At 36.7% G+C, this 18,039-nt stretch overlaps 1 protein-coding gene across 2 annotated transcripts in view; it reads right to left on the reverse strand.

The window, feature by feature from the left end:
• The window catches only part of PRKD3 (protein kinase D3), a 77,912-nt gene that overhangs the window by 30,819 nt on the left and 29,054 nt on the right, over positions 1 to 18,039 (reverse strand). The window contains exons 3-6 of one of the 2 annotated variants that reach the window (XM_082672064.1): positions 9,158 to 9,296; positions 7,493 to 7,624; positions 6,527 to 6,684; positions 970 to 1,162 (exon numbers count right to left, since the gene is read on the reverse strand). In XM_082672064.1, the coding sequence (XP_082528190.1) occupies positions 970 to 1,162; positions 6,527 to 6,684; positions 7,493 to 7,624; positions 9,158 to 9,296 (622 nt within the window). Of the gene's footprint in view, positions 1 to 969; positions 1,163 to 6,526; positions 6,685 to 7,492; positions 7,625 to 8,170; positions 8,215 to 9,157; positions 9,297 to 18,039 lie in introns of those variants that run through there. The other variant, XM_082672065.1, reaches the window with a different exon arrangement.

Here is an 18,039-nt window from a genome sequence, read left to right on the forward strand (position 1 = left end):
TGATTCAACATTGTAAACAGGATTTATTGTTGCAAAGATCTCAACTGTAATGTTTTACCTAGATAAAACTAGGTAATTCAATTCCACAAATAGTTCTATATAAAAAGTATAGTATCAAGAACTATTAAAATAATCACATGAAAAATAAGTACATAAGATTATAGACAAATTAGTTATGTCTTATCCTGGCTCAATGCCTTAAAACATATTTGAACTCTATTTTGGTTTCACATAATTGTGTAGCACTGTTGAGAAGAAGATATGTGACAAAAAGATAAAAGCATCTTTAAAAAGCATTAAAACATTATGTAACTAGAGGAAAAACTTATTCCATTGTTCTATTAAAAACCTAGTTCATTAAGAGATGTTTCTGGAATACTATGATAGTGTTCTGGGTTAGTATCCAAATACAGGTGGTCCCCATTACAATTCCACTGGCTTCTACTATAGTCTGCCTATTTCAGTGTGATTACTGTCTGCAATGACAATTTTTGTACAGCTCCATAGCTACGTAATTAGAAAAAAAAACCAAAAACAACAAAACACCTGTAATATGTTGGTGTGCGTGTGTGTGTATGAATATTTAATGGCAAGAGGAGGGCATTATTTTATATTTTGGGTAGTGTCTGGCTTTGAAATTAGAAAGACTTAAGGTCAAATATTAGCTTATCTGCTTACTAACTGTTCCATATTGGCAAGTGTTAAGCAGCCACACCTCAGATCCAAATTCTAGTTTTTCTGTTTATACTCTAATTTTTCTTTAGCACAGCTCCTGGTACAGTATACACATATTGCAGATACTAGTCGTCGCATGCAGGTGCGTGCATATTAATTTTATCTTTTTTAAGTTAAGTATGAGCCCAATTTACAGGTATCTGCTTAATGCTTCTGAAATAAAAAATATTTTAAACCTGTATTTGCTAACAAAAACAAATATAAATTTTACTTAAGAAAAACATCCAATCCTACCTTTACACTGCATTCCTTGCCGAAAGAGGCCCTTCAGTAACCGCTTGCAGTACTGACATATGGTGGGACGGGTATAAGAGTGAACAGCAAATGTGTGTGGAACTTTTACCCTGCACATGACCATCTTTTCCATCCAAATTGGGCGACCACTCCAAGAAGGAATTCTCTTACTGGGTTCCTGGTGAACATGTGACTAAAACATAAGTAATTTCTATAAGTGTAAGTCGATATTAAAAACAAAGTATTAAGATCAGGGCTTGACCACAAAAGTCATTTATTTCAAACACTAAAGCCAAAAACCTAAAAATGTGCATCTCAGCAGTTTCCTTTGGAAGCTTAGCTTACCAACCCTTGAATGAGAAAAGTGCAGACTTTTTTTGCTATTATTTATGCTAGAAAACAAAAAGATATTTTCATCCTTACATACATATATTCACTGATTAACTATTATTTCCAGGCACATATGACATTTTACAAATAAAAAACAGAACTTAAAATGAATTTATAACATGTTCAAATACCTTCAAAAACCTTACCAAGAAATTAGTCACAGGAAAATTAAGTAAATTCAGAAAATGTTAGTGCTGCTCACGCTGAGTTACTGAATACAACGTCTGAAAACATTCTGAAACAAGCCTTAGTTTTTCTAATTTATTTTAACAAATACTAAAACAAGCATGTGAAAATCTAAGTTTAATTAATGTTGATGATACAAACAATGGCAGATACAAACTAAAACAACTTTACCCTTAGTAATTATGCTTTAGGAAGTTCCTTAATATTTTAAGTATTTTCCAATTATTTGGGTTTTTTCTCTTAGGTGAGGAAAAAGGAAAGTTAAAGGTGGTGTTGGTTAAAATTTTTTGTGTAATCTGAGGGATAAATGGATTATTTAACTATGAATCTTTCTAAGTATACAAAGGAAATAATCAATTTAAATTATAGGTCAGACGAATATGGTTCATCATATTAATTCAGCATTCACTGATTATAACTGGCCAGGCTCTATATCAGAAATATGAAAATGAATACAGTCTATATTCTCAAGAACAAAATCCAAATACCTAACTACCACCTAGACGTATAACAATTTTGTTGTAGCTGCTTGCATCTTCACTGCCAGAACTTCCTTCTATAACTAGTAATGTCTGTAACTCAGAGAAGCTGAGTCATGGTACATTGATATGTTCAACCACTAGAAGCAAAAGAAGCCAGAAAAACCCAAGAGATAGAGAAGTATACAGGAGAAATGAGGGGAGGAGAAAATAAAAGGCTTTTTTGAAAAAAGTAGGAAGAAGGAAAAAGAAAAGGACTGACCATTGGAGGACAGCACTATAAAAATAACACAGATAACAGCCTCTGATGGATAGTTTTTCACTGAAGTGTAGCCAGAAATGTTCTCAAGAAAATTATGAAGCAGTTTAAGAAGAGTACAAAAGGATGGGACTTCCCTGGTGGCACAGTGGTTAAGAATCTGCCTGCCAATGCAGGGGACACGGGTTCGAGTCCTGGTCCGGGAAGATCCCACATGCCGCGGAGCAACTAAGCCCATGCGCCACAACTACTGAGCCTGCGCTCTAGAGCCCGTGAGCCACAACTACTGAAGTCTGCACGCCTAGAGCCCGTGCTCCGCAACAAGAGAAGCCACCACAATGAGAAGCCTGAGCCCCGCAATGAAGAGTAGCCCCTGCTCGCCGCAACTAGAGAAAGCCCACGCACAACAATGAAGACCCAACATAGCCAAAAATAAATAAATTAAATAAATAAATTTAAAAAAAAAGGAAAGTACAAAAAGAATGTTAAAACACGAACCAAACTTACATATTTCAGCTGTCTAGGGTATCCTGCTCTAGTGTGGCCCACCCCTTCTCCATTTACACAACACCTTCAGCAAAAGGAGCACCACAGTGATTCTGCAGAGCTGATAAAGCAGCCAGTGGGAACTAGAAACAGATGCTTTAAGCTTTTGCTCATCCCTGGCCCCCTAGTCTAGTGGTGACTCAACACTCTGCTTCTCTTGCTTCTGCCTCTACCACTCAGTTTGTCTCAAGTTTAAAACATGTAACATGGAAAGGCTGATTTAGCCAGTTTTGCCCTGTCAGGTCCTGCTGGGGTTGGGGTATCAGGGACATGGTACAGAGCATGTTTATAAGGAACTACTCAGGGGACTGTGGTTGTAGGAGCCACCCAATTTTTCATGTCTAGTACAAGTAGTTATTTATGTTATTAGCCCTATTTTACATATGAAAAAACGGGCTCAACGGGATTAATACTACTAAAGCATTAGTATTAAAATCAAAACTTAGACCTGGGTCTTCTACATAGCAGTCCAGTGATTCTTTTTTTTTATAAATTTATTTATTTTATTTTTGGCTGTGTTGGGTCTTCGTTGCCGCGTGCGGGCTTTCTCTAGTTGCGGTGAGCAGGGGCTACTCTTCGTTGCAGTGCACAGGCTTCTCATTGCGGTGTCTTCTCTCGTTGTGGAGCACGGGCTCTAGGTGCGCGGGCTTCAGTAGTTGCGGCACGCGGGCTCAATAGTTGTGGGTCACAGGTTCTAGAGCACAGGCTCAGTAGTTGTGGTGCACGGGCTTAGTTGCTCCGCGGCATGTGGGATCTTCCTGGACCAGGGATCGAACCCATGTCGCATGCATTGGCAGGTGGATTCTCAACCACTGCGCCACGAGGGAAGCCCAGTCCAGTGATTCTTAACCGTTTCCCAATCCCAGCATACCTGGGCACATACTGCAATCTTACCAGTAACAGTGGTTTACCGTCTATTTAGTGAGGAAGGCAGGAAAGGTACAGAGGACTTAACCAGAATTTGGAGGACAGAGAATGTTGGTAGAATTACCTAGAGCACTTGGTTAAAATGTGAGCACTCAGATGAGAGTAACTAGAATTAAATGAAAGTTTTCTTACTTTGCTTTAATGTCTCTCTTTCCAAATTACTGCTTAGCTTAAACTCTTATTTCTTTCTTATTAATGTATAGCCAGAAATCTTCTAAAAGTAATTATTTCCACAGTGTGGGCTTAAACTAATTTTGGCTGAAGTATTGCTCACAAAAACTTCATAACAATATTGCCAACTCTCAGTCATGTAAAACAATAAAGGCAATAAAAGCATTTAAAGGGGGCAATTCCCCAATTATATGTATTTGAGTTTGGAACATTATTCAATGAAAGAAATATCTCTACTTTTATGTGTACACTTAGGTCCAGAAGTTTCCTTCTACTTTGATTCTGTCCTACCCCTCAGGAATTTTCCCAAATGGGTAATTCCCTGGTGTCCAGTGGTTAGGACTCTGCGCTTTCACTGCTGAGGGCGTGGGTTTGATCCCTGGTCGAGAACTAAGATCCCACAAGCCGTGCGGCACGGCCAAAAAAAAAAAAACTTCCCAAATGCATTGCAATGAACATTAATCTCTCTCATCTCCAAATAGCCATCACTCAATTCTGGTTTCTCTAATCTCAGTGGTTCCATTTTAACCAAATTCAATGAACAGTCTATCTTCTTCTGCCTCTCCATCTCTTTACTTGATTCCCTTTAGACTGACTTCAGAAACTAACAGAAGCTGCCTTCTTACGTGTAAACGATGACAACCCCAGAGTCAGATTCAAAGGCTCCTGTTCCAACTGGCCTTTTCTTATCTAGTAGTCAATGAAGTTTAATATCTTGACTCCTTAGAAACTTTTCCTCGTGCCTTACATACGAAATCAGGATAACAGCTATACCTTCCAGGACACGGGTGAGGATTACACAGAAAAGCTAAGTGAAGCAGCCAGCGTGAAGACTGGCACCTGAGAAGTTATGAGGCTCTTACTGGGCAGCCACTTAGAGTTAGTGCTTCTCTAAACTTGGTTCAGATTGCTCCCATCTCCACACTGCTATCTCCTTCATTCCTTTAGAGTATACTCTTTTACTACTCTTTCTTCCCTCTGATTTTCCTCCATGAGCTCTCAGCTCTTCTCTTACTGTACCTTATTCATAATTTTGAGACTGCACGCTTGGACTGACAAATGTAACCCTGAGATTCCTCTCTACAATTTCTACTTGTTCTAAAATACTCTGCACAATCTAACCAATTCAAACATGTCACTCTACTTCTCATATTTCCCTAAGGAAGTTTCATCTTTGGGATAAAATATAAATGAATGAATAATACATTATTCATCTGCTCTGTCCTGCCATTTCCTAATCTTGCAATACTCAGTGGGTATGGCTGACACACCAGTATCATTTGTGGGGTTCTCAAAACAACATGTGTTCATCCTACAGTTCCCAATCTTAGCTAAGTTTCCTGTGCAGTTTGTGTATAAAATGTATTAACTTTTCTATTACCAATCTTTCCCCAAGCTTTTGTATGTGTTTATAATAACTCTTTGCTCTCAGTTCCTAATGCTACAGCATTCTTCTTCTACTTTAAAAATCTCATAGTAGGGCTACGCAATATGGAAATATGGGATTTTTGTGAAAGAATTGCAGAAGCTTTTACTCCAGTGCCTCGGTTTAGCAAAATCTTGTGACGAGGGTGTCAAGACAACAGCCCAAAGACTTGATTTTGCCATTAATATATAGAAGACCAAAGGGGTTATAGAAATAACTAAATGTTCAGATTGTAATGTATAGATGGAAGTCATTTTAAGTAGTACCAAATGAATAGGTGGTTATTTCTTTCTTCCCTGATCTACTACATTTACCCTTGAGGGGTACAAGATATGAGGAAAAGTCATTGATTTACAAATAATCAGATCTGGATTGAATTCTAATATTGCTTACTAATTTGCTCTGTGACTTCAGTCAAGTCACTTGACTGTTCTGAGTCCCAGCGGTCTCATGGTATAGAGATCTACTAATATACCTCACTGGAATATTAAGGATCAGTGATCAGTGGTGTCACTCAAACACTCATTCATTTATGAGTGAGTACCCAGAAGTACAAGGTATGGTGCTGGGCATGATGGGGCAAACAAAGTCGTGAATATTGTCCTCTCTAAATAGATCATAAGCTACAAACACTATGATATTAAGGTAGAATGCTATACACACCATTAGGGAGATTTGAAAAGTGCTATGTCATTCAGAAAAGTAACATCTAGGTAAAGGGGAATCAGGTAAGGTAGCTGCTGAGCTAGGTCTGGAAAAAAGCATGTAGGATAGATACCAAAAAGAGCAAATGTAGGGGGGAAAGGGTGTGTTCAAGGAATGATGAATATTACAGACTGTCGGAAACATAGAATATATAAAGGTGTCCTAGTGGGGAGTAATCTAATCAGAATTGTTGTATATTAAGCTGTAGTGAAGTGTGGAGACCAGGAGTCAGGATACTGGTTAGGAGGTTGATCTTATGGTCCAAGTGATAAGGTTATCACAAAGTATAAAAAATGCAATTCATGACTATTGGTAAGCCCTGTCTACAGTAATACGTTTTAAGTTTCTTAAGTGTAGGAATGTTACTATTTTTCAGTATATAACTTATGTTTTAAGATGATGTTATATATCCTGCAGAAACGTAAGGAGTAAGTAGTAAAATGCCCTCTATTACCTTAGAATACATACCTCTTCAGTGGGAAGGGCTACATATTCAGTCTGCAGGGGTCTTGGAACTGAGAGGCCGGGTCCTGGCAGGGATACATTTGACAGACGTCTCTTTCTTACACCACTACAGTTATTTGGAATCTTGAAGGCACATCGTTTATGGTAATTTAATCCACAGCCTAAACATATTTTAAAAGGTTAAAAAAAAATTTTTTAACTTTACTATATAAGTGTGTACATAAAAAAATAGGTGCTTCCTTTATTTATTTTCTCTGGCAGCAATAGTTATCCTAATGAAGAACCCAGATGACAAGCTAAGAAGAATAGGAAACGTGTAGAAAGGTTATTTAGAAAGGTTAAGTTGGCTAAAGCAGTGGTTTCTTCAAGTGTGCTCCTCAAGGCAGCACCTGAGAATCTGTTAGAAATCTAAATTGCTGGGCTCCACCACAGACCTACTGAATCAAAAACTTTGGGGATGGGGCCTAGCAAAGTATGTTTCAACAAGTCCTCAAGGTGATTCTGATACACGACAGAGTTTGAGAACCTCTGGCTTAAAGAACTTCAGCAAACTGTAGACTGTGTACCAAATTACTCCTATGACATGTGAAAATTATATTAAATTCAAATTCCAGTGTTCATAAATAATTTTATTGGAACAAAGCATACTCATTTGTTTACAACCTGTCTATGGCTATTTTCATGCTATCAATACAACAGCAAAGTGAAGTCATTGTAAAGAGACCACATGGCCAGCAAAATTTAAAATATGTACTCTCTGGCCCTTTACAGAAAATATTTATTGACTAATCAGAAATGTGCACCCGCATCCCACCCCCTGGTAATTCTAATACAGGATAACCATACCTCTCCAATTCTAAACCTTGGGTACTACCTAGTCACTACCAATGATCTTGTTTTTTCATTGATGATTACTGAACGCAAATGTGAAATCCTATTTCAAATGAAACAAAAATTTAGAACACATACCTTCACATTTCAGTCCCTGACGTACCAATCCCCAGAGCATCTCACCACAGTAATCACAAAAAGTAGGAGCTTTGTAAGAATGTACATAGAGAGTATGTGGACGAATCTGAAAGTCTTCTACTGTGGCCAAAGCTTTTAAAAAAGAAAAATATTCAAATAAACCCGGTACTTGTAATTGTGATGAGATTAAGAACATTGACCATATTCATTTGTCAAAGTACACAGAATCTTTTTTTCTGAAAGTTTCATCTGACCATAAAAATAAATTATTTTCAGCAGCTAATATTGTGGTTTTCAAACTCTATTTTAGGAACTTCACCAAATTCAAATAATTTGAGCTCCAAAAGTAGGTCTATAGGTAGGTATTTTGACCTCCAAAAGCATTTTCTCGGAGTGGTAACATTGTAAATAATTGTCAAGATTTATTTTAGCTAGTTAAAACTATTTAACTTATAATGTACTGGGAAATAGAACACTAAAGTTAAAAAAAAATTGCAGAACTTAACATTAAGTTATAGCAATGTTTCTGTGGGAAACACACTCAGTTCTAATTTAGGATCCCAGGATACACTCTGTTCTCCAGAGTCCTAGTGGTTAGGATAAAGAGACTCTTCTCCCCTTTGTGGGCAAGCCAACAGCAGCAGACGCAACCACCATCAGACATCCTCTCAACACTACCTGCAAGTCATTAGTGGATATCCCCGTGGCCTGATGTAGGGTCCAGGGCAAGAGAGGAATAGATGTGAGCATGACCTCCAGGGAGGACCGGGAGTGAAGCCCCTCTGGAGTGAAAAGAAAGACAAGGATTGCGATGTGTATAGAATTTGGGGTTGTGGCAGAGAAGATGAATGGGAAGGATAAGAGACTAATAAGGAAAGGTGATAGTCAGAGAGGATCTCAAGAACAAGCTGCAAATATGAATTTGGGAAGAGGAAAAAAAATGGTGGCAGGACTCTGGACTCTTGACTAGCTTTTCTTCCTCTCTTTCTCTTCCATTTCTTTCCTTTCCTCCCTCCCCTTCTCCTCTCTTCCTCCCTCTTTCCTTTGCTGCCAAACAAGAAGTTTTGCAGGCCTACTATATATATTCTTTGTTCCTTTACACTTCTCACTAACAATCCTGCCCACTTGTTGGATGAGATAATAGCAGGAGCTAAAGACAATGGATGGCAAGAATGGGTGAGAGAGGAAAGGAGAGAATAAGAGAATGTCCACAGAGAACAAAAAGAGAAGGAGCATTATTTAAGTCATGGAATCAACCAGTATTGCAGTTTCCTCTTCCAAATCTTCATTATTTCTCCTTTTTTTCTCATTTTCTTTTCTGAACCTTAATTCTCTTCTATGCTCTTCAAAGAAACGGGGAAAGGGACCAGAATTTCAGTGTAATTGTTTTATTTCTTTGACTCAAGAGATGAACATATTCCTCTTCTGGTTCAACTGATAATTCCCTTAGCTTAGTAACACTGAAATAAGTAATTCAGGGCTTATTTTCCTACTTTCTCATCTGTGATATAACCTTCCTGAAAGTAAAAATCACATAGTAACCATTATTACAGATGAAAGAAGTAAGCAACTGTAGTACAAAGTATAATTGAACACAGCATTTAGTTAAATGCAAAAAATAAGGCTCGTTGAAAAGAAAGGCAACAAAATAAACTATTTACTTACCTGAAAGAACAACTTCTACTAGGTCTCCTTCATGTATTTCTTCTGCTGAGGTAATCAGCTGCAAAATATTTTCTGAGTTCATGTCATGGCGAAAGAGAAGAATTTTGTCATACATGCCAAAGAATCCACACTCTGGAAACTGCAGGAAAATGGTCCTATATCAGTATACCTACAGCTTTCTAATTTTATAAGTAAATGTCTCAACCTTATAAAATAATTTTAAATGTAGTTTTTAGCCTAACACTATTTGCTAACAATTCTATTAATATCCAAAAAGATCAACCATGTGCATCCTGGTTAATTCTCAAGTTCAAAAATATAAAAGTAAGCAATATAAATAATCGTTGATTATCTTAAAACATGTGTTTCTTAGAAGTACAGAATTTCTTTATTCAGTTACTGATGGAGAATACAATCTTGAACTTAGTGCTTCTCTTACAAAGCCTGCAAGATAAGCAGTCTTTCCTGTCCTCTAGAACTGAGTTTCCCATACGGTTAGCTACCAGCCACATGCAGTTATTTAAATTGAATTAAAGTTAAATAAAATTAAAAGTTTAGTTCCTCAGTCACTCTAGCCACATTCCATGTGCTCAATCACCACCTCAGCTACTGGCTACCATTCTGGACAGTGGAGATACAGAACACTTCCATCATCACAGTAAATTCTATTGAATAGTGCTGGTAGAAGATCAATAATTCCCAAACTACAGTCACAGGAGTACCAATTCCTACATTTCTGCCAAATGGACCTATAATTCCTAGCATTTATCTAATATTTTCTTTAATATACTCACTGTAATTACAAATACATGATTCTTTATGGTAGCTTTCTTTTCAAAAAATCTTTGCCCAGAGCAGGACTTACAGATCTGTTGACATATGCCCTTTGTGTAAATATTTCAAGGCTTCTACATTTTGTGACTACATTACTGAGACACTTTGGGGATTAGTATACCAAGGACTAAAATATGAAGGTGTGAGTCTAAAATGTTTTGTAGTTACTAAAGTTGTTTAAGAGACAACTTTAAGTACTTGCCTTACAAAATAACTTTAATTTTTAAAACAATTTTTAAAAAGACCATTTTCTAAACTATCAGTACCTTGCAAAATGCTGCTGCAGACAGTTCTAATTTCTTTAGCTGATTTCAAAACTGTATACTCACTGATTTATTTTGACTCCTCACAGAATATCCTTTAATGCACTATACAGTATGTCACTGTCCTGCACTGAACAGCCTGATATATATCTGTCACACTAAACTGTAAACGCATTTTTGCAGGGATGTTGCTGAGGATGGTTCACCTACTTCATATAGTAGCCCTTCTTTGTGAGGGCCCATAAAAGAAATTTCTCTGGTTGGTTTTATAATATGAACAATTTGATCATGTAACTAATCATGTTTTCTTGTTTACTTTGCCCACTGCAAAACGCCAAGCCTAATTTGTAGCCTAATTCTAACATCAGTCTAGGATCTTATGGCATATGTTTTAGGTGCAGATACCAACCTAGCTTCATCTTATTTTGTGACCTTAATTTTCCCATTAAAAATTCTTACATGTATCTCTAAAAGAGTCTCAATTTTTTGGGAAAAAGTTGAATTTTTAAGAATTGAAAATAATGACTTAATTAGAAATTTTAAAGTTTATTTGCATTTTAAAAAACCTACCGAGTAAATAATGAAAAAGTGCAGAAATATTTAGATTTTTTATAATGCTCATTCTCTTTTCAAATATTTGAGTTACCAACATTTATAAAACCTCATAATATGCTTTAAACATATCTCTAACAGCTTAAAAATTTTCCTTTGAAAAGAGTAAAAATATAGAATCAAAATTATTTTCATTAAATTTTAATTTAAAATTGAAATGTTATTAAGTTTGATTTAGTTATTATTAAATTAGAAAACATCTAATGGGAAGTAAAACATCCCCATAACTTAGCTGCAATAATTCTTAAGGATTAATAAAAAGGATTTCACATTCCATCTTTACAAAATTTCTAACAAAATATTTGTATGAATAAAACTCATTTTAAAAATTCACTTTTTAAAAAATTCACATCCTCTAAGTGTAAGGCCCTATGGTTTGTAAAGGTAAGACAGTCAGTCTTTGCCTTCCAGGGGCTTACAATCTAGTAAAAAGAGAAATAAAACAAATATATAACATGATAAGAGAAATGCCAAGAATGAAAAATAAAATTCTAGAAGAGGGAATAAAAACTTTAACTGGGAATGTAGACAATCACTTGAACAGTGATATTTGAGCAGAATCATAAAGAGAAGCAAGGTTTCCATGGGTAGAAAGTGAAAGTGAAAGGGTCATCATTGAGAAAGTACAAGGTAAATGACAGAAGGTAAGTCAGTGGACCCATACGATTGGAGAATGAAGTGGGTGGGTAGAAAGAAGGCAAAAAAGTACACAGGAGCCCAACAGGGACCATACAAACAGAGAAGCCTGGAATCAACAGAGCTGGGTCCAAGCTTTGCAACCTACCAACTACAGCACCTTACATAAGCTGCTTAACCTCTCAACGATCAACAGGAATATTAACTTTAAATGGTTCTTATCAAAATTAAATTACTTGATGTTTATAAAAAACTAACCACTATGATCAAGAAACACTAGTGGTTTATATTATTCTATATCCAAAGGGGGAGAGACAAGGGGTTCCAGAATAAGGCAGTAACATGATCAAATCTGTATTTTAAAGGGATAATGCTGATAGCACTGTGTAGCAGGAACTGGAACAAGAAGAGACAGAGCAAGCTCCTAAATAGAAGGCAGAAGCTATCGGTCAGGAAAGAGGTATCAGGGTCTGGATTTTACCGTGAGAAGATGGAAAGCAAGACAACAAGGAACACTTCCCTCTAGAAACTACCTCTGGTAAATTATATGGATCACTTATACTGTTTTGACCAAACTAAAAGTCCCCATAACTAAATAACTAAATAAACACATCAATGAGAGAGGAAAAATATTAAAATAAAAAATTTATGTCTTAGAAAAAATACATATAAAATAATCTTGATAAACACATGACCCAATGAAGTCATATTAGCATTATTAAGAGACTAAAGAGCAAACAAAAAGAATTATAGGGAGTATTAAGAATATTTATTTAAAATAAGCATTTGTGTACCAAGCTGGGAAGTCTTCAGTGATGATAAGGAATAAAGTAACTTTCTAGCAAATGTTTACACACTAGATTCATCTATATAATTGAGAAATTACAGAATTCCAAGGGGGAGGAAATGTAATAACTAGCCTGTGAAAAAGAGATTTCTGCTATTCATAATTATGATCTACAGGTGTGTTTAGCAGGATATTTAGGAATTCTCTGAAAACAAAGGTCCCCACAAAATGAAGTAAAAGAAAATGTGCCCTGAAGAAAAGCCAGAGAGAATATTAAATATTGTCACTGAACATCAGGAAACACTGTGGCCAACCTTTAAAAATATTATGAATCTTGAGGCATGAGTATATTAAACATTTAAAAAGAAGAAAACAAGGAAATAAAACATAAACACACATTTTAAAAAACCTAAACAACTGTACTGAGGAAAAACCCCACAAAAAAACGAAAAATAAAACCCTGTTAATAATTATTTGAATATATAGGGATTGACTGTTCATGATTTTTAAAAATTCAGAAATTGGTTTTCAAGCAAGAGAACCATTTCCTAAGACAATGTCTCACCTTTGGTCACACACTGGAATCATCCATGGAGCTTAAAATCACATCTGGTATTTTCATCCCAAGCATCTTTACCATAGACCTCTCTTTGCAGCAATCATTTTTGCCATATAACTAATTGGCCATAAGGCAATTTTGCCATCAAAGATAAAATAACTGGTTGACAGTTTGGTTTCAAAGTTCATTAGCATTTCTTTTTTTTTTAACTCCTTTATTGGAGTATAATTGCTTTACAGCGGTGTGTTAGTTTCTGCTTTATAACAAAGTGAATCAGTTATACATATACATATGTTCCCATATCTCTTCCCTCTTGCATCTCCCTCCCTCCCACCCTCCCTATCCCACCCCTCTAGGTGGTCACAAAGCACCAACCTGATCTCCCTGTGCTATGTGGCTGCTATCCATTTTAAGTTTGGTAGTGTATATCCACTTTGTCACAGCTTACCCTTCCCTCCCCCATATCCTCAAGTCCATTCTCTAGTAGGTCTGTGTCTTTCTTCCCGTCTTGCCCCTAGGTTCTTCATGACCTTTTTTTTTTTTTTCCTTAGATTCCATATATATGTGTTAGCATACGGTATTTGTTTTTCTCTTTCTGACTTACTTCACTCTGTATGACAGACTAGCATTTCTTCTAGTTAGCAACATTATTGATTGCTTTATTGAGCTGACGAATGAGGATGAAGAGTTGCACCAAGAGTTGGTTTCTTATTTTAAAATACACTACACATTGTAGGAGAAAGAGGCTGAGGGCCTTAAAGGTGCAGAGTTGATCCCACATTTCTCACACAATTTTGCAATGTCTACCAACAGACATGTGATAGAAACAACAATGTAGAAGGCTTTCACAACACAATACAAAGCTCAGTTACAAATATGCAACCTAGTATTTGGAAACTGATACCTCTCTTAATGAAGGAAGAAATTTTAATGAAAAAGTGGAATGATGAACAAGAAGAGGAATGAATAAGCAAAAAATTGTGTACGGTAGAACAATGTGTGCACTAGGAGTGCTGACCCCTATGCAATCAAAAATCCATGTATAACTTGACAGTTGGCCTCTGTTCTGCAGTTCTGCACCCAGATTCAACTGACCATAATCATGTACTACTGTAGTATATATGAACAAAACACTTGAACGTTTGTAACAAAAATGACTGCAGCAAAGTTATCTACAGCAAAGATGCTTAGGTTAAGTATCTAGAACGCTTAAAACAAAAGTTGCTAAGCCTCTCTTCCCAGGATTATGGTTAAGCTCTGGGGAACAGGACATAGACATCTGAATTTTTTTTTTTTTTTTGCGGTACACAGGCCCCTCACTGTTGTGGCCTCTCCCGTCGCAGAGCACAGGCTCCGGACGCGCAGGCTCAGCGGCCATGGCTCACAGGCCCAGCCGCACCGCGGCATGTGGGATCTTCCTGGACCGGGGCACGAACCCGCGTCCCCTGCATCGGCAGGCGGACTCTCAACCACTGTGCCACCAGGGAAGCCCCTGGACATCTGAATTTTAAATTTACTTTTATATTACTCAGTGTATTTATTATATATACTCTTTTAAAAAAATAGACTTTTAATAGTTTGAGTTATAGAAAAATTGAGACAATAGTACAGTGAGTTTCCATACACTCCATACCCAATTTCCCCTATTATTAACATTTTCACTATGGTACATTTGTTATACTTAATGAACTAATATTGATACATTATCATTAACTGAAGTCCTTAGTTTTTTTTTTACCCAATGTCTTTTTCTTCTCCCAGGATCCCATTTAGGATACCATATTTCCTTTAATCATTGTATCTTCTTAGGCCCCTTTTGGCCGTGACAGTTTCTCTGATTTTGCAGGGTTTTGAGCACCCTGACTGTTTTGAGGAGTACTACTGTTCAGGTGTTTCATCAGATGCCCCATTATTGGAATTTTTCTCATTATTAGACTGGAGTTACGGGTTTGGGGGAAGAAGACCTCAGAGGTAAGGTGCCATTCTCAACATATCATCATATCAAGCGTACCTACCATCAACATCATTTATAACCACTGATGTAAACATTCATGATCTGGCTGAGGTTATGTTTGTCAGGTTTCTCCACTGGAAAGCTATTTCCCCCTCCCACCAATACCTACTCTTTAGAAGTAAGTCACTATGCACATCCCACACTTAAGAAATGACAATTTACGTTCCCTGTCCTTCAAGGCAGAGTATCTATATAAATTATTTGGAATTCTTCTGTATTGGAGATTTTTCTATGTCTTACCATTTATTTATTCATCCAAATGTAGTTCATATATATATATATATATATATATCAGTATGGACTCATGGATAATTATTTTATACTTTGGGATATAATATATACTCTTTTAGAATATAATTTTATTTATTTTTTAGTAGGCAATTTATTCACATGGTTCAAAATTTTAAAAGTACAAGAGTAGAGGGACTTCCCTGGTGCCACATGATTAAGAACCCGCCTGCTAAAGCAGGGGACACGGGTTTGATCCCTGGTCCGGGAAGATCCAACTAAGCCCGCAAGCCACAACTATTGAGCCTGCGCTCTAGAGCCCGCAAGCCACAACTACTGAAGCCCGCACACCTAGAGACCGTGCTCTCTAACAAGAGAAGCCACAGCAATGAGAAGCCCACATACTGCAACAAAGAGTAGCCCCCGCTCGCCGTCAACTAGAGAAAGCCCTCATGCAGCAACAAAGACCCAACACAGCCAAAAATAAATAAATAAATTTATTTTTTTTAAAAAAAGGACAAGAGTAGAGTTCAAAATCTATGCCCTAGTTGCCCCAGTGATCTCTGCCATAGTCAACAATATTGCCAGTTTTCTCAGTATCCTTCTGAACGTATTTTATACCTAGATAATAGACATGGACATATCTTTTCCTCATTTTACACAAATGGTGGCATACTATAAACAGTGTTGTGTCTTGTTTTCTTTTCCACTTAGCAATATATTTTAGAGATCATTCCATAACAATATACAAAGAACGTTTTTTAACAGCTGCATAGTTTTATTTTACCAGTTCCCTACTGATGGGATATGGGTTGAGGAGTAAAACTGAAACCAAACAATCTTGAGTTCAAATCCTGATCCATTTCACTTACTAACTATACAAGCTTGGCTTATTTAACTTCAGTTTCTCCATTTGTAAAATAGTACCTACTTTGTAAGGTTGTCATGAAAATTAAATAAGTGAATATGTGTAAACAGCTTAGAACTCCTGATATGTTCTGAGTGCCACATGAATTGAAGCTACTATTTCGAATCTTGTTATTACAACCAATACCCAGTGTATAATCTTATATACACATTTTTTTCCATCTTTTGAGTATATGAGTAGGATATTTCCTAGAAGCAGATTTGCTAGGTTAAAGAACATGCATATTTGACATTTTTAGACATTGCCAAAATGCTCTTTACAGAGGCTATACCAATTTATAAGTAATATAATAAGAATCCATGTTTTTTTTTTGTTTCTCTTTGTGGTTGTTCACTGTCCTTTGTCTCAAGGCATTTTTAAATTTCCTCTTTGGTTTCATTGTTGACCCATTGGTTTTTTAGTAGCATGTTGTTTAGTCTACATGTAATCGTTGAAATGCAGACTAAACAACATGCTACTAAAAAACCAATGGATCGGGCTTCCCTGGTGGCACAGTGGTTGACAGTCCGCCTGCCAATGCAGGGGACATGGGTTCGAGCCCTGGCCCGGGAAGATCCCACATACCACGGAGAGGCTGGGCCCGTGAGCCATGGCTGCTGAGCCTGTGCGTCCAGAGCCTATGCTCCGCCAACGGGAGAGGCCACAACAGTGAGAGGCCCGCGTACCGCCAAAAAAAAAAAAAAGAAAGAAAAACAACAATGAAAACACAACCATATAATATCTATGGGATGCAGCAAAAGCAGAGGGAAGTTCATACCAATACAGGCCTTCCTCAAAGAACAAGAAAAATCCCAATTAAACAACCTAATCTCCCACCTAAAAGAACTAGAAAAAGAAGAACAAAGAAAACCTAAGGTCAGCAGAAGGAAGTAATAAAGATCAGAAAAAATAAATAAAATAGAGATTAAAACAAAACAATAGAGAAATCAATAAAACCAAGAGCTAGTTTTTTGAAAGGATAACAAAACTGACAAACCTCTGGCCAAGTTCACCGAGAGGACCCAAATAAGCAAAATAAGAAATGAAAGAGGAGAAATAACAACCAATACCACAGAAATGCAAAATACCATAAGAAAATATTATGAACACTTATATGCCAGAAAAATGGACAAGCTATAAGTAATGGACAAGTTTCTAGAATCATACAGCCTGCCAAAACTGAATCAAGAAGAAACAGATAATTTGAACAAACCGATCACTAGAAATGAAATGGAATCTATAATTGAAAAAACTCCCTGCAAACAAAAGTCCAGGACCAGATGGCTTCACCGGGGAATTCTACTAAACATACGAAGAAGAACTTATACCGATCCTTCTCAAACTCTTCCAAAAGACTGAAGAGGAGGGAACACTCCCAAAGTCATTCTATGAAGCCATCATCACCCTGATACCAAAACCAGACAAAGACACTACCAAAAAAGAAAATTACAGGCCAATATCTTTGATGAACATAGATGCAAAAATCCTCAACAAAATATTAGCAAACCGAATCCAACAACACAGAAAAAGGATCATACACCATGATCAAGCTGGATTCATTCCAGGGTCACAAAGATGCTTCAAATCTATCAATGTGATACACCACATCACCAAAGCAGAGACAAAAATCACATGAGCATCTCAATAAATGCAGAATAAGCATTTGATAAAATTCCACATAATTTATGACAAAAACTCTTGCCAAAGTGGATATAGAGGGAACATATTTCAACAAAATACAAGCCATTTTTGACAAACTCACGGCCAACATAATACTAAATGATGAAAAGCTGACAGCCTTCTCACTAAAACCTGGAACAAGACAAGATACCCACTCTCACCACTTCTGTTCAACACAACACTGGTAGTCCTAGCCACAGCAATCAGACAAGAAAAATAAAAGGTACCCAAATCAGAAGGGAAAAGGTAAAACTGTCATTATATGGAGATGACATGATACTTTATATAGAACACCCTAAAGACTCCACACAAAAACTAGTAGAACTGATAAGTAAATGCAGCAAGGTAGCAGGATACAAGAT

Source organism: Grampus griseus, assembly GCF_964374135.1.
Source record: "Grampus griseus genome assembly, chromosome: 15".
In the NCBI taxonomy this organism is placed as follows: Eukaryota; Metazoa; Chordata; class Mammalia; order Artiodactyla; family Delphinidae; genus Grampus; species Grampus griseus.